Source organism: Macaca thibetana, chromosome 8 (assembly GCF_024542745.1).
Source record: "Macaca thibetana thibetana isolate TM-01 chromosome 8, ASM2454274v1, whole genome shotgun sequence".
NCBI lineage: Eukaryota > Metazoa > Chordata > Mammalia > Primates > Cercopithecidae > Macaca > Macaca thibetana.
In genome coordinates, this window is record NC_065585.1 from 116,061,758 (window position 1) to 116,085,755 (window position 23,998).

The window sequence follows — 23,998 nt, forward strand, 5'->3', positions numbered from 1 at the left end:
GAGACTTCTCTGGAAAATCAAAGGCAAGGTCACCTGCAAGGAGGCTGAGGGGGTGAGAGGGAAGCAGCCACACTGGGTGGCCACGCGAGTGACTGGTGGTCCTCTAGGGTGGTGGGGGGAGGGGTCTCACAGGGGAGGAGGGCAAGGAGAGAACCGTGGGCTGACTGGCCAGCAGCTCTGTCCTTACTCCAATTTTTCCGATGCTATTTACTGACTTAGCAGGTAAATACTTTCCAAGGTTCTTCAAGTTCTTTACAGCTGGGCTTGTTCCAAGGCTGGAATTTGTGAAGTGGATTCCTCATTTCAAAACTCTACTGCTATATTGACAGACAGACCCAGGACCCAGGACCCAGAACCTGTGTTTGCATTCAGGGGCCCCAGGCAGTGATCCTGACTCAATAACATATTGAGCCCACATTTCCCTCCAGTTACCCTCATATTTCTCTCTTTTAAAGGGAAAGTCTGTGAGAGAATTGTTTCTACTTTTTATCACTTAGCCTTCTTGGCCCATTCGCCCCTGAACTCATTGAAATCATACTTTTGTCTTTACTCCTTGCTGAAAGTCGTCTTGCCAACATCCCCCAAAAAACTCTACATGGCTAAATCCACAGGACAATGGAAGTCCTCGTGGCACCTGATCTATCAGCAGCCTTTGGCCCAGCTGCTCCTCTCTTCCTTAGCAGGCTGTCTCTAGGGGTCCAGAGAGCAGGGAAGGGAGCGTCGTGGTGACTGGACAGAGGGAGGGCAGAGCTGCCACTGTCCCCACCAGACACAGGCTGGAAAGTCACAGGCTCCTCCTCCTTCCCCTCCAGAGAGGCTGTGTGTGTGTGTGTGTGTGTGTATGTGTGTGTGTGTGTGTGTGTGACAGAGAGAGCGGTGTGAGCCTGTGTGCTTGTGTGCTGAGTGCTGAGCCCTCATCCCCTCCTGGGGCCAGGCTTGCGTTTCACCTGCTGAATCGCTTGTGCTGGGCTGCCTGGGCTGTCAGTGGTGCCTGCATGAAGCTGCTCTGGCTGCCAGAGCTGGACAGCCCCAGGAAAACCCACCTCTCTGCAGAGCTTGCCCAGCCGTCCCTGGGAAGCCAGCTGCCTCTCACGTAAGTCCTCCGCTCGACGGGGTGTCTCTAAACCCTCACTCTTCAGCCTCTGTTTGACCATGAAATGAAGTGACTGAGCTCTATTCTGTACCTGCCACTCTATTTCTGGGGTGACTTTGTCAGCTGCCCAGAATGTCCAAGCCAGGCTGGTTCTCTGCATCCTTTGAATGACCTGTCTTCTTCTGTAACCACAGGTAAGAAAGGTGCCCAAGGCTTATGTTGCGGGTGGCATGCATGTGGAGAGATTGTGGATGTGGGGTCAAAGAAATACTAGCAGTTTCTGGGTACTCAGGAGAAATACTAGCAGTTTCTGGGTACTTATGTCGGAATGCTGGATGTCACCTGCTCCTAGAAATATTTTAGTCTCCTGGTTGTCCCTGCTGAGGCTGTCCACAGCCAGGTGACGATGAACACCTCCTGGCTAGGATGGCTAGCCCAGTCTCAGGAATAGTGGCTTTATTATACTGTATCTGCTCCTATGTCTTTATTACTGCTGTCTGTTCTTTTGTTCATTTATTTATTCATTCAGTAAATTGTCTATGTGCTTTAAAAGGGCTAAAAGACACCAATGCTATTTACTCACTTAGAAGGCAAATACCTTCCAAGGTTCTTCAAGTTCTTTACAGCTGGGCTTGTTCCAAGGCTGGCGTTTGTGAAGTGGATTCCTCCATCAGCTGGTGTGGTAGTTCAGATGACCTTCCAGATCCCACCCAACCTTGAGATGTTAAACTTCTGTGATTGAGCAAAGCAGATATAAAAGCTAGAAATATACCCTCTAGCCCCTAAGCACCTCTAGTGAATTTATTGGGAAGAAGAAACAGTACCAGTTTCTCTAATGGAGGGGCTTCTTTGGGAGTGTAGTGTTGCCAGTTGTGAAAAAGCTGAGACCCGTATGCTTGGGGAGGTTCTGGACGGTAGAAAGGAACCAGATGGGATGGAAGCAGCCTTTTCGGGAGAAGGAAGTATTAGTAAAAAGAGGAGAATGTGGGCTGGTGGGTGGGAAGTTGAAAACAGCAGTAGTAGAACCATGGGCAGGGAAGTGAGCTCAAATCACCTTGACTTCCATAGAACCAGGATTCAAGCAGGCTAGAGATGCTGCAGTGAGTGTGGGGGTGGGGTGGGGGTGGCTGGCACTGGTGTACATGAGCAGCGACACAAGCCCAATGGGGACACTGATGTCCGAGCACTTTACATATGCAATCTCTTTTACATAGGCTTCTCTGTACACCCCATTCACCTAGACCCACTTTACAACCAGGGACCTCATTCCATTCTCTCCTCTTCCCCAAATCTGCCAATCCAGCCACTTAGAGGGTCAAAGTGTGCAGCTCTTTTTCTTTTGACATCTTCCTAACCAGAGGTGGAAGTTCCCTCTAATTACTGTCAATCACCTGGAACAATTCCTCCTTTGGTTTCCAGTGATAAGTTAAATGAAATGATATAGTGGGCTCATCACAGGGGGTGCAGATTTGAGGCATCTTGCTGGGAATACATCCTCTAGAGTCACCGCATCTTATTTGCACATTCTTCTGGGGGGTCCAGGGTGGCTCTCCTTGGATCTCTACATGATGCAATTTTAGTATGCCTGGATTCCTATCCTCACTAATGGAGAAAAAAAATCTCCTTTTTAAAAAATGCACTTGGTTAAAAGGTGAAACACATGATAGCTTTGGAATTTGCAACGATATTGATTGGCTGGATAAGAAAGTGAATCTGCACTAGAGGAACCTCCTAGAATCTGGGATCCAGGTGGACCTAGCTTTGGGGTGAGGTGCCTGTTCCCTCTCCTCACTTGTCCTCAACAGACCTCAGTCCTGATGGTGGCTTAACAATGACAGACACAGTGCTAGGGTCTACAGAACACAGGTGAGTACTGGCTGAGTTGCTTATATGAAATTGCCCCCCTAGTTAACACCACATTATAATTTATCACATTCTAGTTTCGAAGCTAAAGATCTTAGCTTGAATCTCAGCTTCATCACTTTTTATCTATGTGGCTTTGGTCAACTTCTCTGAATATCAGTTTTTTTCTTTTTAACTTACATGAAAGAGATAATAATATCTCTTCCCCACACCCTCCTAGGGGTCATGTGAGGGCCAAATAGGTCAAAGCTGCAAAAGTACTTTGTAAATCTGAAAAAAACATAAATGCATGGTGTTCTTAGGAAGACCTTTTAGGAATTAACATCAGGGGGGATTCTGAAATCCTCATTCCCTGCACCAAATCAGCCCTGTGTTCTAATATCTAGCAAAAACTTTATGCCTGTATGAAAGTAGACATAAGCCATGGAATTTCACAACTCTTCTTTATTTTAACTAGCAAATGAAACTTCTAGATGGCACTGAGTCACATGTAAATGGGCATGAGATCTTTGAGGATCTTAAATCCTCCAGGGTAGAAAGGATGAAAGAGACAAGAGACAAGGAACCAGAATGGCAGCTTTGTGATTATCAGGTGTTTGAATGATTGTGGAGAGCAGAGAAAAAACCTCACCTCCTCTGCAGTTTCCCCTGGGTATTAATGAAATTTAATCTTTGATGACAACATTAGGGTCTCTAAACTCAAGTCAACCCAACTCAAGCATCTCTCAGACGCTTATGCAGATTCAGACTCCGGGAAGAGCTTCCCAATGTGGAGAGTTGTAAAAAGCCTGGAAAGGATGCCTTGGGGAACTTGGGACCTCCCTGGATGGCTTTGGAAGCAATGGGGCTAAATGAATAAAATCATGCCCCACATTAGGGGTGGATGAGTGGATGAGACTCTAGCATTTTCCTTCCTTTTGGTTCTTCTCTATTCAAGTTCACTCAGTTCCCTGTCCCTGGTGCCTGGCACACTGTTGGCCCTGATGAAGAATGAGGCAGTACATTCTCTTACAGTCCAAGCGTGAAACAACAACAACACAAAATGAATGAGATAGTGGAAAGATAAACAAAGAAAAGTCAACAATCACACTATGAGTGCAAATGTTTGAAGCCGTGCTGCTCCCCAAATTAAGTGACAAGCCTTGGTCTCCTTCTTCAGGCTCTCGGAGCTCTCCTCCCGCCCTGGGTACCTTTTGCAGGTGGCTCTGAATACGTGGAACCCACAAAGTGGGCTGGGGCTTTGCTTGGGGCTGGAGGGAAGAGGTGAATAAGATACAGTGGTCACCCTTAAGGAGCGACCTCACGACAGGAAGTTCCACTTTTCTCTGAAAGCCCCCATTTGACCTTTGAGATCAATGTGGCGATCCCATTTCCCGGGCCTCAGCCCTGAGGTGATTCCAGATGAACACAGCTGACTTTTAAAAAAATTATTATTGTGGTAAAATATACATAACACAATTTACCAGTGTAACCATTATTAAGTGTATATAGTTCCTCGTGTTAAGAACATTCACATTGTTGTGCAGACATCACCACTGCCCATCTGCAGATTTTTTCATCATCCCAAACTGAAATTCTGCACCCATTGAACAACAGCCCCTCACTCCCCTCGCCCTAGCTCCTGGCACCCCCCCATGCTACTTTCTGTCTCTATGAATTTGACTATTCTAGGAACCTCCTATAAACGGAATCACAATGTCTTTGTCTTTTTGTAACTGGCTTATTTTACTTAGCATAATGTCCTCAAGGTTCATCCGTGTTGTAGCATGGATCAGAATTTCTGTCCTTTTTGAGGATAAATAATATTCCATTGTATGGATAGACCACATTTGTTTAACCATTCATCTGTCGCTGGATACCGGAGTTGCTTCCACTTTTTACACAGCTGATTGATGAACTGCACTGCATTCCGACGGAAGAGTGGAGTCAAATCTACACAGTTTCGGTGAGCTCCTGCTGCTGTGAGATGAGGGGAGGGTGCGTAAAACACACCACAGGTATTGCTGTCCACTTGAAAATTATTCTGATATTAAGTAACCGATACCTGCTGATAGTGGGAAATTTGGAAAATGCAGAAAACTGTCAAAAAGAATAATATTCGCCTCTAATTCCTGTGCCCAGAGATAACACAGGTGATCTATTTATATGTAGAAAAGAGATTAAAAGAGAAAAGAGCAAGATGGTAATGCTAGCCCTCTCTGGTAATCAGGTAGCTGTGCTGTTTCCTTTGCAGTGGTCTGCTTGGGGGAAGTCCCTTGGGGACAAGCCCCTGCACCTTCGAGGGCCAGAGATCCCAGACCCTGCCACTGCGGTTCACTCGAGCCACAGAAGCTGCTGATGCCCAGGCTGGGGTGGGTGCTGTACAAGCATTCTGCATAATTTGCAGGGCGATGTGAGTTTAAACATTATATAAAGCTGCACTCCTGAATGAGAGCTCTTGTGGGGCTGTGTATATCAGGCCTATCTGTGGAGAAACTTCCCACTGCCAGGACTCCCTGCTTCTTCCCCACGGAGGCACCGTTCTGGGAGAGCTTTGGGAGGCTCTCTCGGGCAGCTTATTCCATATGCTGGGAACCACCAGCCTTTTCCACTTGCCAGCTGGGGATTTTCAGAGCCAGGTAGGAACCAGGAACCTCTAAGACTGAGACAAAGTGAGGAATCCCAGGGCAGGGTGGGGTGTAGGGTGGCATGGAAGATAAGGGCAGCGGGTGGACAGGGGCAATATTCTCCCAAGGGAACAGAAGAAAAATGTAATCCTCTATTTCCAACAAGTCTTTGAATTGAAACCTTCTGGGGAAATTGATGCAGGAGGGCCCTTTTCCCCCCAAACACTCTGGTGTCTGTGCTATAGTCAGTATACGACAGCAATTCCAACACATGAAATCCTTCCCACATTCCTCTTCTCCTACTTGACACAAACTGTCATTGTGCGATGCCACTGGATCATGGGCCCTGACAACCACAAGAGCAACCTGTTCCCTGATCAGCCCTCTGCAGTTCCCCAGGGACTTTCATGGACACAAATGACCCCGTTTGCTCCCGTCACTCCTCCCACAGGGCAGAAAGTGTTCGATCTTTATCTTAAGACAAAATCCCAGGGGGATTGAGTGACCTTTCACAGATCACCACCAGCCAGTGGTGGGGCCAGGACTCGAAGCCACGTTTGCCAGCACCAGCCCTGCTCTCATCTCCTGCCAGGAGGGTAGGATGGGTTGGTGCAAGAGGCCCTGGAAGAGATGGAGGATTAGTGACGCCAGAAACACTGTTGAGAGGCTGGGTCAGGGTGGGTGGGAGGATGAGAATGACCAGATAAAAGTGGTTTCACAACTCCATGAATAATAATTCTGATTCTCTCATACCTGGTGGTTTACTTTGATTTTTACTTTCTTTTTGAGATGAGATTTTGCTCTGTTGCCCAGGCTGGAGTGCAGTGGCATGATCATAGCTCATTGCAGCCTTGATTTTCCCAGGCTCACGCGACCCTCCCTTCTTAGCCTCCCCAGTAGCTGAGGTCATAGACACACGCCACTATGCCCAGCTAATTTTTAATTTTTTTTGCAGAGACAGGGGATCTCACTATGTTGCCCAGGCTGGTTTTGAACTGCTGAGCTCAAACACTCCTTCTGTCTTGCTCCAAAAGAGCTGGAATTACAGGCATGAGCTACTGTGCCCAGTCCTTGGTTTATATTTTTAAAGCCACTTTTACCCTTATTCTTTTTTTAAAGTTGTGATTCAGTACACATAACATAAAATTGATCATTATTGGCATTCAGTACAATTGGAACAGTGTGCAGCCATCAGCACTATCTAGTTCCAGAACATTCTCACCCTCCCAAAGGAAATCCTGCACTCACTAGTTGTACCAAGAGCCATTGTTATCTCCCTAGACCGCACACACGATGTGTCCCTGAACACAAGGCCTCGCTCTTCTCCCCATGGGGGGCTGTTTCAAAAAATGCTAATTTGAATGTGTAAGCTTGTAAGGCAATAATGTTATTTTAGTGATATATATATATGATTTAAATCACACACTATATAAAATAATATTTTAAAATACTGCTTTTCCCGACTTTCCCAATTATGAAACATTCATTTCACATGAAACATTATGTTTACCCCGATCTTTGACATCCGTGTCCTTCTGGTCACCAGAACCCTTTGTGTATTGATTCTTCATGTTTGGCAAATATCATTGTCACCACAGTCAAGAGAGGTAGCTGCTGCTGCTTTTTTTTTTTTTTTTTTTTTTTTTTTTTTTGAGATGGAGTATTGCTCTGTCACCCAGGCTGGAGTGCAGTGGCACGGTCTCGGTTCACTGCAAGCTCCGCTCCCGGGTTCATGCCGTTTTCCTGCCTCAGCCTGCCAAGTAGCTGGGACTACAGGCGCCCGCCATTACGCCGGCTATTTTTTTGTATTTTTAGTAGAGACAGGGTTTCACCATGTTAACCAGGATGGTCTCGATCTCCTGACCTCGTGATCCACCCGCCTCGGTCTCCCAAAGTGCTGCGATTACAGGCGTGAGCCACTGCGCGCCGGCCTAGCTGCTGCTTCTTAATCCACGAGGTGTTTGTTTATTTTTTAATAAGTTTTTTTGAGATATAATTAAAATACCATAAAATTCACCCATTTAAAGTGTGCAATTTGGTGAATTTTAGTATATTCACACATCTGTGCAATACCACACCATCTAGTTCCAGAGCTCTCTTATCCCCTCTAAGGGAAACTCAGTGATCATTAAGCAGTCACTTCCCATCCCTCCCTCCTGCCACCCCACAACCACTAATCTACGTCTGTCTCTATAGATTTGCCTGTTCTACATATTCCATATCAATGGGATCATACATTGTGTAGGAAAAACCACAAACTGTTTTTCTCTGCTCTCACTCCACAACAATCAACACGGAAAACTTCTGTGACTTCTCCCCACCCACAAGCAAGCAGTCAGTTCTGCAGCAGAGATCAGCTGGGTGCCTTCTAATTCAATTCAGACACCATCCACCTGGAGACAGCTCAGATCCCACACGTCGAGGGCTCAGTTCCCAACACTGCCCCCCAATGTCAATGCCGATCACAAGTCCTGGGTTGTTTTACCTGTGCTTCCAACCCACTGGCTATAAATTGGGGTTCCCATGACCCCCTCCTTGGGTTCGACTAACTTGCTAGAATGGCTCACAGAACTCAGGGAAACACTGGTTTACTAGCTTATAAGAGATAGTGTAAGATACAGGTGACAAGATGCATACAGCAAGGTTTGGCAAGGGGCACAGAGCTTCCATACCCTCCCTGGGCTCATCACCCCTCAGGAACCTCCAATGTTCTGCTACTTAGAAACTCTTTAAAACCTGTTCTTTCAGGTTTCTATGGAGGCTTCATCATGCAGCATGATTGATTAATCCAGTGGTCATTGGCGATCAACTTAACCTTTAGCTCCTCTCCTGTCCCTGGAGGTTTGAGGGGCGGGGCTGAAAGTCCTAACCCTATAAAGCCTGCCTTTGTCTTCCTGTGACCAGCCCCATCTTGCAGCTGCCTAGGGGCTGCCAGCCACCGGTCATGCAAAAAGTCATCATTTTGCAGATTCCAAGTATCTTAGGAGTTGTATTCCAGGAAATAGGATTGAAGACCAAATACATATTTTACATATCATCTTCAGTACGTGGCTTTTTACCACTGGCTTCTGGTACTTTGCAGAATGCTTTCTAGGTTCCTCCATGGTGTAGCAAGTGTCAGCACCTCAGTCCTTTTTATGGTGGAATCATGTTCCGTTGTAAGGATTTACTGCCTTTTGTCCATCCATTCATCAGCTAATGGACATTTGTTTGGACAAAAGGCTGTTTCCGCCCTTTGGATCTTGTGAATAGTACCCTGATTCTTTTATCGATCACTCTTTGCAGTATGATTATCCCCATTTTACAGATGACCACTGAGGCAAAGCAATGGGGACCTCGGTCCCATCTTGTGCCCTCCTTTGTCCAGCAGGTCAGGGCTGGTCTTAGGGCAGAGTCGCTGGCTGACTGGAGAAAGAGGAAGAGGCTGATTCCTCAATAAGCCAGGGAGAGCCCAGGAGCGCTTAACTGCTGAGAAGCCTGCTGAGGGCCTTTTGCTCACATTTCATGCCTGTGTAGAACGTGAGAAACAGAAATATGCCTGTGTCAAGGATACACGACCCTAAGAGCCCTTTCTTGGGCTTGCTCAGGTTTGGTGGTGAGAGGAAGCCTCGCAGAATCCAGCAGCAGCTCTGCTGGAGACATGGTCTGAGGTGCAACCCACAGTGAAGCCCTGACCTGACCTCCTGATGCTCAGGGGAAGCCATGGGCCCCTCCCGTCCTGCGTTCCTGTCCTTCACAAAGCTCAGTCTGTGGTGGCTCCTTCTGACCCCAGCAGGTGAGTGCTTGTCACCTGTCATTGTAAGACTTCATCTCACGCCTGTTGGCTCACAAACTGTAGGAAGGAGTCTGCAGGTGGACTCGTTGCAACCGTCAAAGCTGCAGGGGACTTCAGAGGCCATCAGCCGGGTGGCTGGTTCCACTGGGAGAGGTGGAGGGGCGGTCACAGCTCTGACGTTAGCATCTGTGTCACCTTAAATGTCCCCAAGCTTCAATGTCCTCAGCTGCAAAATGCAAATAGTATTGTGTACCTCCCAGGCCTATTGTGAGGATTAAACGAAAGTTTGTGACCAGAATCCGGGATACAGGAGGCACCCGGGATGCAGCGCTTTCTGTCCCAGATGGTGCTGACACGTTTTTCTGGGATTTGGAGCTGTAGTTCTCGACTTGCTTGGACAGCAGAGCCCTGAAGGGGTGAAGCTGTTTGCTGAACACAGTGAAAACTGACATGAGTGATGTCATAGAAACATTTTGAAAAGCTTTGTTTATCTGATAGGAAGTGGCACATGCCCATGGTTTAAGAAAAAATTGGGGAGGATCCCAAAGCGGTCTATTTCCCTGTTAGCATTAATGGTTCATCCAACAAGCGGGTGGGAACGGGAGACCGCTGACCCTGGCCAGGCTCACTGCAATGCCGGAGCCCTTCTCCCTGCAGCCCCCGACTTAGACCAGGCATCTCTTTCACTTCCCTGTCCCCGCAGGGGCTCCTCCATATGGGGCTGAATCTTGTCTGTAGATTCAGGTTTCCCTACTTCCCTGCCTCTGCCCCTTCCCCTCGACCCCTGCAGCACTAGTTCCCACTCCTTTCTTCTCTAACATCACAAAGCAGTTGACCTTTCCTGAGCTCCCACGACCCCACAGCCTACTCATGCTGTGCTCAGCTCTGATAGACATTATCATCTGCCATCTTCAACGGTGTTTTGAGATAGGTTCTGGATAAGTATCCCCATTTTACAGATGAGCAAACTGAGGCTCAATGAGGCTGAGTGGCTCTGATTTGATAGCAGGTGGAGAGGAAGCCAAGCGCCCACCTCCCAGGGCTCCTGGAGACCCCCTCTCCTCTCCCAGTCCCACGGCGTTGCCGCAGGGAGGATCCCATACCCAGGCTGAGGACCGGCTCTTCAAACACCTCTTCCGGGGCTACAACCGCTGGGCGCGCCCGGTGCCCAACACTTCAGATGTGGTGATTGTGCGCTTCGGACTGTCCATCGCTCAGCTCATCGACGTGGTGCGCCTGTCCTCCCACCCCTGGCCCCGGGGAAGGAGATCCCAGACCACCCACCACTTCCCGCCACCCCCAACCGCTTCCCGCCCCCCTCCCCCTTCCTCTACCCCGGCCCAGCCCTCACGCACAGCAGTGACCTGGGGTGGCGGCGGGGACGGCTCTTCCCGGGGCTGCTACACCCTTCCCTCTCCCAGCTCTGGAGCTCCCTCCTAGGAGGGCATTGATTGGCAGCAGTGCCTGTGCGATCCTGGAGAATCTGAGTCAGGGTGGGGTTTCAGAGCGGATGGTGGGCGGGATGGGCTTGGGGTGTCCTATCAGAGGGTCTGAAACAGCCCATCCCACTCCACCCTGTCTTCTGGGACTGGGCCAACCCCTCTAATTGCTCCTGTCTATCTCTGGGCCAGGATGAGAAGAACCAAATGATGACCACCAACGTCTGGCTAAAACAGGTGAGGGCCCCTCCTCCCGTCCAGGCAGGAGCCTACTGGGAATCCATGGACCCCAGACCCCCCTAGGACTTCTTCGCTAGTGAAAGACCAAGGAACAGCAAGACCCTGAACTTAGTTTACCAAGCAGATGCCACATGGGATGTTCCCAAAGCTGACTTTTTCCACAGGGCCTGTGTTCTTGGTGGCTAGACTTGAGTCTAGTGCCTGAGAAGGTTGCCTCAGGCACTAGAAAGCCACGTGGTGCTCTCCTGGGAGCAAGCATCCATTCATCCCTGCTACTTCGGAATCCTCCCCAAAGCCCGAGGAGGGGTTCATTCTGTCCATTTTACAGCTCAGGAGAGCAGGAAGCAGAGAGCAGCTGGCCTGGAAAAGGGGGCCCAGCAGTGCCTGACTCCGAGCCCCAGGCTCCTACGAGAGAACGCTGAGTGCTTAATGTCTATGCTGCCACCCAAATACCCCCAAACTTACAGGCTCACAGCAGCTCCTAGCTCACTGTATCTTATGGCTTTATGGCCAGGAGTTTGGGTGGTTTCTTCTGCTTCACATGGTGACCACTAGGGTTACTTGGTGGTATTTGAGTGAGGGTTCATCTGGTCTGGAGGGTCTAAGACAGCTTAATTGACACATATGTCCCTTAGCGGGGATGTCCGGAAGGCTCTGGAAGGTGCTGGAAGGCTGGACTCAGATGGGCCCCTCGTCCCCTTCAGGCACCCTCAGGGTCTCTCCAGCAGGGGAGTCAGATTTCTTGCCTAGTGGTTCAGGGAATCCAGAGTGAGGGTCCCAAGAGACAGGGAGTAAAAGAAACTGGGCCAGCATTGATCTTGTTGTATACTACTGGTCAAGACAGTCATAGAACCCAGTTAGACTCAGGAAAGGACGCACAAATCCCGCTCAGGTCAGAATCTTCCCTCCCTCTGATGCCATAATCCAGGAGCTGTTAGGGGTCACTTGGCTCATCTTTACGGATGTGACAACTGAGGGCCAGAGGGAAGCAGGAACTTGGAAGCTACCCAGTCATGTGGTGTGTGTGTGTGCAGGGAGGCAAGACTAGAACTTGGGTTGACCCAATTGTCCCCATGGGCTGGTCACCTGGGCTTCAGGGTTGGGGTGGCAGGGCAAGGAAGGAGTACTGGAGTATGAGTCAGGCCAGTCAGCAATGCCTCTGATTAGCTTGTGATACTGGGTGAGCTACGTAACCCCTCAGAGCCTCAGTTTCCTCATCTGCAAAATGAGGATAACGCAGTCTACTACCACATGCCTGGGAGGATTAATGTACCCCAATTTGGTGTGGGTGCCTCAAAATGTTGGTTGGACCTGAAAACTTGACAGATGGAATACAGAGAGAATACAAACCTGATGGAGGCAGGGGGACTGACTTGGACCTGCCTTGGTGGAGGCCTTGGAGGCAGGGCTCCGATCCCATCTCTGGTGGAACTCCTGTGGGGCACTTGGGAGTGCAGTTGGAAGGTCCCAGGGTAACTCCCCTGCCTCACTGTATGCCTCTGGCAGGTTGATTTTCCTGTCTCTGGTCCTCAGTTTGCTCATCTGCTAAATGGGGGAGATGCTTTCACTTGCTCTGCATTCCCTGCTTAGCTGTCCCATGGAGGCTTTTGCTAGATGGAGAGTATAAAACAAACCATAAACTGTGATGCACTAAAAATGAGAGACTTCACTAGAGATGAGTGAGGTGGCCCACCAAGGTCATCCAGCCAGGGATTGGCAGAACGAGGACTAGAGGCAGGACAAGGGTGAACTTCATGTGCCCAGGACCTTGACTACTAAAGTCCAGGCAAAGCGAGAAGGTTGGTTACTTGCTAAGAGCCCGTTCCCAGCACCGCAGCTCCCTCCACTATTCTGGGCTGGGTGGGGAGCCCTGGCTGCTCCAAGGGGGCTGCTTGGCCCAATTCTGGGCATCCCTGGGGTGTGCTAGCTTTGCCCTAGGCTGCTCCCTGAAAGCGAGGTTGACACAACTTCCTCCCCACGCACAGGAGTGGAGCGACTACAAACTGCGCTGGAACCCCGCCGATTTCGGCAATATCACATCTCTCCGGGTCCCTTCTGAGATGATCTGGATCCCCGACATTGTCCTCTACAACAAGTAGGAAGCCATTGGGGTCCTGGGGGGATGAGGGGAGGCCAACTGGCAGGGGCCGGGTCCATGGCCTTGGGAGGGGCACCCCTGGTGTCAGCTTCCTCGCCTCCTTCTCAACTGCTTTGCTGAGCATGTCTCCCCCACCTCTCTCTTTATTCTTTCATTTCTTTTCTTTTGTTCTCACTCTACACCAAAATGAATGGCAGATGAGCACCTGTTAGGTATCGATGCCTGGCACTGTGCTAGAGGAACAGAGATTTGTCAATACGGAGTATTCTTTGAGAAATGTGGTGCAGGCTCTAAAAACAATGCCTTGGGGTTGAAGTTGTGAGGGGTGGCAGTGTTGGTCAGACAGGCAGGCAGCATCGGCCAACACCTTCAAAGGCCATGCACTTCCTTGGTGTGCAGTTTCCTTTTTCCCAATCACGTTATTTTGTAGTTGTCTTCAAGACTAAAAAGGAGTAATCTTTGACTGCAATGTCAAGAAGTTAATTGAAGGCAGAGGAGTCTAAAGAGAGCCCCAGTGGACAAAAGAAAAATCAACAAAAAATATTTTGATGGAATAAATAGACATCTATAATTTCATTTCTGTATTTGGTATCAGGCAATTCTTCCCTTAGAAGTTAAGAAGTTAAAATGAAAAGATGTTTGGTGTTACGTTCATCTAAAAATGTTTTCTAAGGTGTGGCTATAGAGCATGGCTTCTTTGAGTTATAAATAGGTATGAAAAAGGGTTCTGTGGTCAAGTAATTTTGGATAACATTGCATGTAACACCCACCCCCATCCCCACCCAAGTCTTTTGGAAAATGGCAGAGCACAATAGCGTTTTAAAAATGTTATTAGAAGTCCTGCAGCAAAGACATCCACCCAGCCCAGCATTTCCCAATTCATTTGATCCTACTTTGGAAATGCTATTTTTAAAGAAAGAAATAAAAGGAAAAATGACCCATTTCTGGATTGTTTGTCTTCAGACGGGTCAGATGGTTTTTTTACACTGTCCAGTTCTGGTCAGAACTAAGCCCTTTCACCTAAGTCACTTTGGTGAACACGTGTTCATCCTGAGTTCTCACACTGGCAGCTCTCACATCTCAGGTGCCTAGTGTTTGCAGCTGCTGCGGGACTCACGAACTCCCCACCCTGTCATATCTCTGTGCCCCATAGCTGGCACCCAGGATCCTCTGGTTTCTGTTTTCTTTAGGGGTGGCAGAGGTCAGGAGCAAAGTCCTACATCAACTATGACTTTGAGTTTGAGGATTACCCAATAAGACTTCAGCTAGTGTTACTTGATTAATTACAAGAAATTTTTTTGGGGGGGTACAAAATTCCAAGCCAAAGTCCTGCTGACATTTAGAAAAGGCTCCCCTCCACCCAGATACCCCACTCAAGGTTAACAGGAAGGCGTCAAAGAGTTTGCCAGGTTCCTTCCCCCAAATGAGCACATGTTGCCATCTAGTGGTCATTGTGTGTGACACAATGCTTTAAAACAATTTTGTTTTTGCCTGGGCGCGGTGGCTCACCCAGTACTAATCCCAGTACTTTCGAGGCCGAGGCGGGCGGATTACGAGGTCAAGAGACTGAGACCATCCTGGCTAACATGGTGAAACCCCGCCTCTACTAAAAATACAAAAATTAGCCGGGCATGGTGGTGTGTGCCTGTAGTCCCAGCTACTCGGGAGGCTGAGGCAGGAGAATCGCTTGAACCCGAGAGATGGAGGTTGCCGTGAGCCGAGATCACACTCCTGCACTCCAACCTGATGACAGAGTGAGACTCCGCCTCAAAAAAGAATTTTTTTTTTTAAAACTTTTGTCTCAAGGTATTTGTTACTCTCTTACAAAGTTCCTATTTCCAGCCTGCCTATATCTCTACCATGGAACTACTCCATGGGGGATTAAGGCCCCCTGTTCCCAAGCACTCTTCTGATTTCTTGGATTTTAGAATTGGCTGTGGGAATTAGAGGGGGAGGGAGGATGGTTAAAGACTAGAGCAGGAGTCCACTGAGCCACCTCCTGGTGGAATCAGGGACTGAGGCTTCCAGGAAGTGCTGCCTGACTGGTCACCACTATTCCAGTGTCCCCAGACTCCTTGTGGGCCCTTGAATGCCTAGTCCCACGATACCCCTGATTCACACTCTCTGTCCCTGTGCGAGCCTCTACCGGAAAGCTCTCTGCCCATGTCTCAGCCAAATGCTGCCATCAGTCAAGGCCTTTTCCAAATGGCAGGGTTCTCGATGACCCTGCTCACCTCCCAGATTTCCCCCAAAGGGCCCGAGGAGCACCCAGTCCGCCCTCCTAGTGTTGCCAGCTGCCTCCCTGATGTTGCAGTGGTTCCTGGAGACGTCTCATCTCCTCATGGCTCCTTAAGGGCAGGGACCTTTCTCATATTCCTCTTCTGCACAGCTCTGGTACCGGCCCTAGTGGATGAGGGGCTCAAAAACGCATGTTAAATGGATACATTCAAGGGAGTATCTTCACCCGCAAAGATGTTAGGTCTCTTCTGAGCAAGGATGATCCCAGGTGGAAAGGGATCGCCCTCCTGAGGGGCTGACTCATCATCTGCTAGACTCATAGATATCACTCTAAAATATTAAATGTTCAGCGCACAGGAGGACAGCTTTGACCCACTGCGATATCATCTCCGCCCAGCCAATCAGCAGCAAGCACCTGGCCACACCCCCCCTTCCCCAAAACTGCCTTTGAAAAACCCCTAACCTGTGAAGTTTGGAAGAGATGCTTTGAACGCTATCTCCATCTCCCCTGTGGTGTGGCTGGCCTTGTGTCTATTCAACTCTTTCCTTACTGCAAATGAAATAAAATATTAAATGACTAAAAATAGGCAATCAAATGGCATATACCCCATGATCACAAATATATATGATTGTCATATATTGATAATGTATATATAATCGTTTTACATTTTATATACACATATTTATCATCAAAATGTTATTAGTGGTTGTTTTTAGAATTCTTGGTACTTCACTCTATTCCTCACAATTCCTCCTTTTGTATTTAAGAAGGTAGTAATTGACAAGACAGCTCAGTGGCTATAAATGTGTGTGCCGGGGGAGACTTACACACTTGTATAAATAAACCCCACCAGGGTGGCCGGGTCTGACTTGGTTCTTGGGGTTCCCCTGTTGCCAGCTCTCTGAGTAGCTTGGCTCAGGCAGGTGGGTGTGCAGGGGTCTCCCCAGCTCCTCTCCTCTCCCCAGTGCAGATGGGGAGTTTGCAGTGACCCACATGACCAAGGCCCACCTCTTCTCCACGGGCACTGTGCACTGGGTGCCCCCGGCCATCTACAAGAGCTCCTGCAGCATCGACGTCACCTTCTTCCCCTTCGACCAGCAGAACTGCAAGATGAAGTTCGGCTCCTGGACTTATGACAAGGCCAAGATCGACCTGGAGCAGATGGAGCAGACGGTGGACCTGAAGGACTACTGGGAGAGCGGCGAGTGGGCCATTGTCAATGCCACGGGCACCTACAACAGCAAGAAGTACGATTGCTGTGCCGAGATCTACCCTGATGTCACCTACGCCTTTGTCATCCGGCGGCTGCCACTCTTCTACACCATCAATCTCATCATCCCCTGTCTGCTCATCTCCTGCCTCACCGTGCTGGTCTTCTACCTGCCCTCCGACTGCGGCGAGAAGATCACGCTGTGCATCTCGGTGCTGCTGTCGCTCACCGTCTTCCTGCTGCTCATCACCGAGATCATCCCGTCCACCTCGCTGGTCATCCCGCTCATCGGCGAGTACCTGCTGTTCACCATGATCTTCGTCACGCTGTCCATCGTCATCACCGTCTTCGTGCTCAATGTGCACCACCGCTCCCCCAGCACCCACACCATGCCCCGCTGGGTGCGGGGGGCCCTTCTGGGCTGTGTGCCCAGGTGGCTTCTGATGAACCGGCCCCCGCCACCCTTGGAGCTCTGCCACCCCCCAGGCCTGAAACTCAGCCCCTCTTATCACTGGCTGGAGACCAACGTGGATGCTGAGGAGAGGGAGGTGGTGGTGGAGGAGGAGGACAGATGGGCATGTGCAGGTCACGTGGCCCCCTCTGTGGGCACCCTCTGCAGCCACGGCCACCTGCACTCCGGAGCCTCAGGTCCCAAGGCTGAGGCTGTGCTGCAGGAGGGTGAGCTGCTGCTGTCACCCCGCATGCAGAAGGCACTGGAAGGCGTGCACTACATTGCCGACCACCTGCGGTCTGAGGATGCCGACTCTTCGGTGCGTTGGGGTTGGGAGAGGGGCCAGCCTAGGTGACCCCACCAACTTAGCGGGGAACCACCTTACCACAGAGTGTGAGCTTGGGCAGCCCAGGCCCCTCCCGTGAGGACCCACTTCCCTCAGTCATGGTCCTTAGAAGTATGGAATAAATAGTGAGAGAGCACATGTAGCTGGCCCCTCTGAGGACATTTATTGGCAGGTGGCAGTTTACACACCATGGGGTCAGGCATGAGCAGCTCAGCCTAATAGGGAGCCTGAGAGCCAGAGAGGGAGGACCCTGCTGCTGAACCCCATGCCTTCCTCCCACCATTGCCTTGGAGGTGGCGGGAAGCAGGGGGAGCATTTCAGGAGAGACCTAGAAAGTCAGCTGCTGCAGCGTCAGCCTTTGTCTTTTGTCTTGGATGGTCTCTTCCTCTGCTTTCTTGTTTATGGACTCTTGAGGATCTTGCAAACTTCACTCTTCAACCACAAACCCTGCAGATTCTTGGTTGTGCCAGGTGGACTCCACTCCCCCGCCCCTGCCATGGCATTGGCCACACCCTAACCCCTGCCCCAGCCCCTGTCTGCCATTGTTACATGAGCAGGCCACTACTGTAGCACAGGCCTCCTCCTGATGGAGACAGGCACAGGGAACAGGGTTCCTGGGGAGGAAGGAGGGCGGAGGGAGGGAGGGAGGGAGGACAGGCTGAACCAGATGAGTTTGAGTTGGGTCAGGGCCACTACTCTACCACTACTCTTATCAGCCTAGGGAAGGATGAAAGGCTGGGAGGTTATTATGAGTGGCCTTGGTGAATAGATAAGGAAATTAATCATGATGTCATCCAGGAGCAGTGAAGAATCCAGGCTCCATTGTCTGGGTTGTGAGCCCAAGTTCTACAAAGCCCCTGCTCCACCCCCAGCCTGCCAGGGGTCCCAGCCACCTTCGCCTGTTTCCCTCTCCCCAGCTCCAGCAAGTGGGTGAGGAGGCAACCTGTGGGCAGCAAAGTCCGGTGTTGCATTGAAGTCACTGCAGACTCCCTAGAAGGGCCCATGCCCCTGGGTGGTCCTGCCGCCTCCTTGCGTCCCTCTAGCCTCCTTTACCTATAGTCTGGGAGCAAAACATGGACATGTGGAGGGGCTGGGATGGGAGGGGGAGCCTTGAAACTGCCCGTCCCTCCCCTCCACCCACCCTGCTCCGTGCGCTGACCTTTGCTCCCCAAGGTCTCTGTGGGGCAGTTACTGCTGCCCCCAGTGGCCATCTGTGCAGGGGCTGTGCATGGGGGGAACCCATCCCTTTTCCTGGGCCTGGCCCCCGTCACTGTGTGCTGTCTTCCCCACAGGTGAAGGAGGACTGGAAGTACGTCGCCATGGTCATTGACAGGATCTTCCTCTGGCTGTTTATCATCGTCTGCTTCCTGGGGACCATCGGCCTCTTTCTGCCTCCATTCTTAGCTGGAATGATCTGACTGCACCTCCCTCAAGTTGGCTCCCAGGGCACCCCCGCTGGCCATCTTTTGACCATCTCTGCTGCAGCTGCTTCTAGTGTCCTCTTTGGGGTGAGCAGGTGTCTCTCTGCGGAGTCTGGACACTGACCCAGGCATTGCAGGCTTCCATCCAGCTTAACATTATTGTACCAGGGCTGAGAGCCTGCTGGGTGCAGACTCCTGTTTTGGATACTGAGGAGCTAGGGAAGCTCTGCAGAAGGTCACAATAGTGTGGTGACCAAGTGGGGCAGAGTAAGATTCTCCTGGAGGAGCAGTGCAGACCCTAAGTGACAGAAGGGTCAACCAGGGGGACAGTGGGGCCAGGGTGACAAGGAAGGGAATGCAGACCTCAAAGGAGGGGCCATGGGGGCAAAGGGGAGGGTTCCTTGGGGGTGGAAGGGCTCTGAACAATGTTTAGACTTGGGAATGAGCCCGAAGTGCCAGGGAGAACAGCCAGGTGAGGTAGGAGGTTGGAGAGCCAGGTGGGGTCTCTCTCAGCCAGGCTGGGGATGAAGTTCGGAGTCTGTCCGAGTTGCAGGGTGCTGAGCTGTACGATCCAGCAGGGGAGTAATAAGGGCTCTTCCGGAAGGGGAGGAAGTGGGAGGCAGGGCCTGCACCTGAGGTGGAGGTGCAGGGCAGATCTTCCCTACTGGGGAGGGACGGATTGTTGGATACAGGTGGCTGGGCTATTCCATCCATCTGGAAGCACATTTGAGCCTCCAGGCTTCTCCTTGATGTCATTCCTCTCCCTTCCTTGCTGCAAAATGGCTCTGCACCAGCCGGCCCCCAGGAGGTCTGGCAGAGCTGAGCCATGGCCTGCAGGGCCTCCATATGTCTGTACACGCGCAGCGGGCAAACGTGAAAGCCCATCCTGAGCTGCTCCTGACCCAACTCAAACTCATCTCGTTCGGCCTGTCCTCCCTCCCTCCCTCCGCCCTCCTTCCTCCCCAGGAACCCTGTTCCCTGTGCCTGGCTCCATCAGCATGAGGCCTCACTTGGGAGTTGAAGATCTTTGCCTTTAGTTCCTTTGATTCTGAACTTCTCAAGGGCAGGACCTCTGCCTGTTATTTTTCCCATCCCCAGCACCTAGCACAGCACCGGGTGAGTGGGTCAGCACTTAAGGCGTTTGTTCTGAGTGGCTGAGGGGAGCAAGCTGGATTGTTTGGGCCCCAGGACTGCTATGTAGATGGCAAAGCTGTGATCCCATCCCTTATCAGCCTGGCCCGTCTCTCCCAGAGCCCCAGGGTGTGTTGACCTGCTCTGAACCCCTCAGAGCCGCCTGTGTGTGCACTTTGGAAGGCACCACCCCAAAGCCTGAGGCTGCACCCGGGATCCCAGGCCTAGCTGCTGCTCCTGGGATCGGGCAGCAAACCTCTCCCCAGCTCTGTCCAGACCAGAGGGTGGGACCTTGGTAGCTAACAGATGTGGGCACTGGCTTCTTGGGACAGTGTGGAGGCTCCAGGCAGGAAGCCGACCAGGGCGAGCTTCCAGTTTCCTTTTGGTCCTAGGGGTCCCCTCCTTCCAAACCCCGAAATATCTCTCCCTGACACTCCCAGCCTGCCTGTGACACCCTGGCCCACGCCCTGCCACGCCTCATTCCTCTCCCACTATCCCCTGCTCATGGCCCATCTGGTTTCTGTCTCCTGTCTACTCCTATGCATGCAGCCCCCAGCCTCCCCTCTCCTCCCGCTTGCTCTCCGGAGGCCTCAGGCTCCCAGACCCACTCTCCTGAGACAGTGATGTTCACTCCTGTTGTCCACATCTCCCATCCGTCTTGCATGTGAATAAAGAGATTAAATAAAGCTGCACCTACTGCTCACTCAACTGTGTGGCCCCCTCCCTGCCAGCCACACTTCAACATCACCAGTGTCACCCAAGCCCCTCCGGAACCTGGGTGGTTTGGGGGCCCACTGGGAGAGAAATGACATGGCATTCCTCATGTGGCCATGGAGGGGACTGCTCTGGGTCCCTCCTGGAAAGTCGCCCCCCACGGCCCCTGCAAGGGCAAAGAGGCCAGCGCACACCCCTGACCCACTGCCGGGCATCGCCGTTTGTCCCTCCTTGGCCGATGCCCAGCACTGGACGGCCCTTGATCTCCGTCCAACATGAACACAATCGGTTTCTTCCAAGGCTTGGCTTACAGTCCCCATTCTCCCACAAAGGGCGGGTCAAACAAACAAAACAAACCGCAAAGCAAATGGGACAATTTTAATTCAACCACAAGTCAAATAGAAAGAAGTTAAAAGAATGTTTATGCAAACACGCGAGAAAATGGGGTGCAGATGAGAACGGGGCTCGGGGGGAGAAAAAGGAGGAGTAAGAAAAGAGGGAAAAGAAGAAAGGGAAAGTAAAGGAAGAGAGAGAAAGAGGGGCAGGAAGAGAGTAGATTTGGTCCAAGGTCCTATCTTGGCCGCATCTCTCTGCTTCTTCCCTCTGATGCTTGGTTTGCTGACAACACAGCGTCCTGTGCCTGGACTCCCAATTAGGTTGTTCCTGGACTATGCCCCAGGTCCTCCCTCAGGAGGGCACATGCTGTCAGTCCAGACCAAACTCACATTAAATAAATTCCAATATACACTGTACAAGAATGCCAGGCCCATCCCTCATCTCACTGGCTGCTTGACCCCCAAAACAAAGCTTCTCCCCAGCTTCTCTGTGCATCAGGGGACATCTGAGGGCCGAAGAGGAAGGAAAAGGAATAGCTTGGTTCCCAAATCGGCCTGCCATGTCCATATATAAAGCTAGGGGCACCGCGTGACACTCCCCCACCCCCAGGAGCCCTCTGCATGGACCAGGCTGGCGTAGGGAGGAGTGGCCAGGCAGCAGCAGTGCCCCCTCCGAGCCATCTTTGTCACCCTCACCCTGTGTCCATAGCCCAGAGTCCCCTCTGTCCAGCTGCAGCCTGAGCAGTACAGCCTGGGGTAGGGGTGGGGAGAGGGGGTCGTGCAAAGTGGCAAGGGAAGGTGACTCCCCTCGGCCTTCCCCCTGGAAGACCCACATGACCAACAGCAAGGCAGGGGAGGTACATGGCAGGCAGGGGCGGAAGATGCAGGCAGGTGGCCCCCACCCTCCGTCACTCTGCAGGCGGGTGGGCCAGATTGGCCAGAACCTTGGCCTGGTCCACAGCGTCGAGCAGGTTCTTGGCGTCCACGGCCAGGGTGTGTGAAGCCGTCAGCATCTGCCTCTTGCACTCCTCACTCAGGGAGGTCACGGCGTTCTGCTGGGCCAGCCGCATCTTGTTGATGAGCTCTGCCAGGTCTTTGTTGAGCAGTTTCTGGGTGCCCTCGATCTGTAGGAAGATCACACAGGACAGGTTGAGGGGCCACAAAATCTATGCCTGGAGGATAGGGAAGCCACAGAGGTGTCCACCTGCGTGCTGGCCAAGGCAATCAGAAGTTCCCTGGAAGCAAATCAGACTTAGGAGTGGGCTGAATGCAACACCTGGTGCAGGGTGGAGTCAGGTCTACAAGGACTGACATCTCAGACCCCAGCCGACCCTGTGTAGGCCCAGCCTGACCATCCCTTCATGGAAACATCCTCTCATGCTTTCTAAAATGCGAATCTGATCTTTTTTTTGAGACTGAGTTTTGCTCCTGTCGCCCAGGCTGGAGTGCAGTGGTGCAATTTCAACTCACTGCAACGTCCGCCTCCTGGGTTCAAACAATTCTCCTGCCTCAGTCTCCTGAGTAGCTGGGATTACAGGCACTTGCCACTATGCCTGGCTAATTTTTGTATTTTTAGTAGAGATGGGGTTTCACCATGTTGGCCAGGCTGGTCTCAAACTCCTGACCTCAGCTGATCCTCCCACCTCGGCCTCCCATAATGCTGAGATTATAGGCGTGAGGCACTGCTCAGCCATCCACTGAAGCCTTGAACCTCTCAAAATCATCCATGAGGGTTGGAATCAACTTCTTCCAAATGGTTAATGATATTTTGACCTCTTCCCATGAATCACAAATGTTCCTAATATTATCTAGAATGGTAAATCCTTTCCAAAATATTTTCAATGAACTTTAGTCAGATCCATAAGAGAAATCACTATCTATGGCAGCCATGGCCTTAGAAATGTATTTCTTAAATAATAGAAGTTGAAAGTAGAAATTACTCCTTGATCCATGGGCTGCAGAATGGATGCAGTGAAAACATTAATCTTCTTCTATATCTCCATCTGAGCTCTTGAGTAGAGGCATTGTCAATGAGTAGTAATACTTGAAGATAATCTCTTTTTTTTTTTTCTGAGCATTAATCCTCAACAGTGGGCTTATGATATTCAGTAAAACATGCTGTAAACAGATGTGTGGTCATCGAGGGTTCATTGTTCCATTTATAGAGCATAAGAAAAGTAGATTTAGGTTAATTCTTAAGGGCCCTAAGGTTTTCAGAATGGCCAATGAGCGCTGGCTTCAATCGGCATTAGCCCCTAACAAGAGAGTCAGCCTGTCCTTTGAAGCTTTGAAGCCAGGCATTGACTTCTCTTCTAGCTATGAAAGTCCTAGATGGCATCTGCTTCCAATAGAAAGTCGTTCATCTACACTGAAAAATCTGTGGTTTAGTGGAGCCATCTTCATCAATGATCTTAGCTAGATCTTCTGGAGAACTTGCTGCGGCTTCTCCATCAGCACTGGCTGCCTCACCTTGCACTTTTATATTACAGAGGTGGTTTATTTCCTTAAACCTCATGAACCAACCTCTGCTAGCTTCCAACTTTTCTTCTGCAACTCCCTGAACCTCTCTCAGCCTTCATAGAATTGAAGGCCTTGCTCTGGATTAGGCTTTGGGAAAAGGGGATGTTGTGGCTGGCTTGATCTTCTATCCAGACCACTCCAACTTTCTCCATATCAGCAATAAGGTTGTTTCACTTTCTTATCATTCATGTGTTCACTGGAGTAGCTAACTTTTCCTTTGCATTCACAACATGGCTAACTGGGACAAGAGGCCTGTTTTTTGGCCTATCTTGGTTTTCAACATGCCTTCCTCACGCAGCTTAATCATTTCTAGTTTTTGATTTAAAGTGAGAGGTGGGCGACTCTTCCTTTTACTAGAACATGCAGAGACCACTGTAGGGTTATTAACTGGCCTAATTTCAATATTGTTGTGTCCCAGGGAAAAGGGAGGCCCAAGGAGAGGATAGGGGAATGGATGGTCGGAGGAGCAGTCAGAACACACACAACATTTATTGATAAGTCTTCTGTGGGCACAGTT

At 50.7% G+C, this 23,998-nt stretch overlaps 3 protein-coding genes across 9 annotated transcripts in view; 1 reads left to right on the forward strand and 2 right to left on the reverse strand.

Moving 5' to 3' along the window:
* Nucleotides 1-23,998, reverse strand: part of EPHX2 (epoxide hydrolase 2) — a 163,921-nt gene that overhangs the window by 68,466 nt on the left and 71,457 nt on the right. The gene's annotated exons all lie outside the window — the stretch shown is intronic.
* CHRNA2 (cholinergic receptor nicotinic alpha 2 subunit) lies at nucleotides 817-19,166 on the forward strand. Of its 4 annotated transcripts, none has more exons than XM_050802492.1 (9): nucleotides 817-1,287; nucleotides 4,842-4,901; nucleotides 5,190-5,307; nucleotides 9,150-9,337; nucleotides 10,344-10,567; nucleotides 10,969-11,013; nucleotides 13,002-13,111; nucleotides 16,319-17,333; nucleotides 18,653-19,166. In XM_050802492.1, the coding sequence occupies exons 4-9, from the start codon at nucleotides 9,265-9,267 to the stop codon at nucleotides 18,776-18,778; spliced, it is 1,593 nt and encodes a 530-aa protein (XP_050658449.1). In that variant the 5' UTR covers nucleotides 817-1,287; nucleotides 4,842-4,901; nucleotides 5,190-5,307; nucleotides 9,150-9,264; the 3' UTR covers nucleotides 18,779-19,166. The 4 variants fall into 4 exon arrangements, with proteins under 4 accessions (XP_050658449.1, XP_050658450.1, XP_050658451.1 ...); XM_050802493.1 differs by having other exon boundaries at nucleotides 5,190-5,348; nucleotides 18,653-19,163; XM_050802494.1 differs by lacking the exons at nucleotides 817-1,287; nucleotides 4,842-4,901; nucleotides 5,190-5,307; ... (1 more) ...; nucleotides 10,344-10,567; nucleotides 10,969-11,013 and having other exon boundaries at nucleotides 13,031-13,111; nucleotides 16,324-17,333; nucleotides 18,653-19,162.
* The window catches only part of PTK2B (protein tyrosine kinase 2 beta), a 135,878-nt gene continuing 132,869 nt past the window's right edge, over nucleotides 20,990-23,998 (reverse strand). For 2 of the 4 annotated variants that reach the window (XM_050802426.1, XM_050802428.1), the window contains 2 exons: nucleotides 21,906-22,085; nucleotides 20,990-21,467 (listed from right to left, as the gene is read on the reverse strand). In XM_050802426.1, coding sequence (XP_050658383.1) covers nucleotides 21,405-21,467; nucleotides 21,906-22,085 — 243 coding nt within the window. In that variant the 3' untranslated portion in view covers nucleotides 20,990-21,404. Of the gene's footprint in view, nucleotides 22,086-23,998 lie in introns of all 4 variants that reach the window. The other 2 variants (XM_050802429.1, XM_050802427.1) reach the window with 1 other exon arrangement.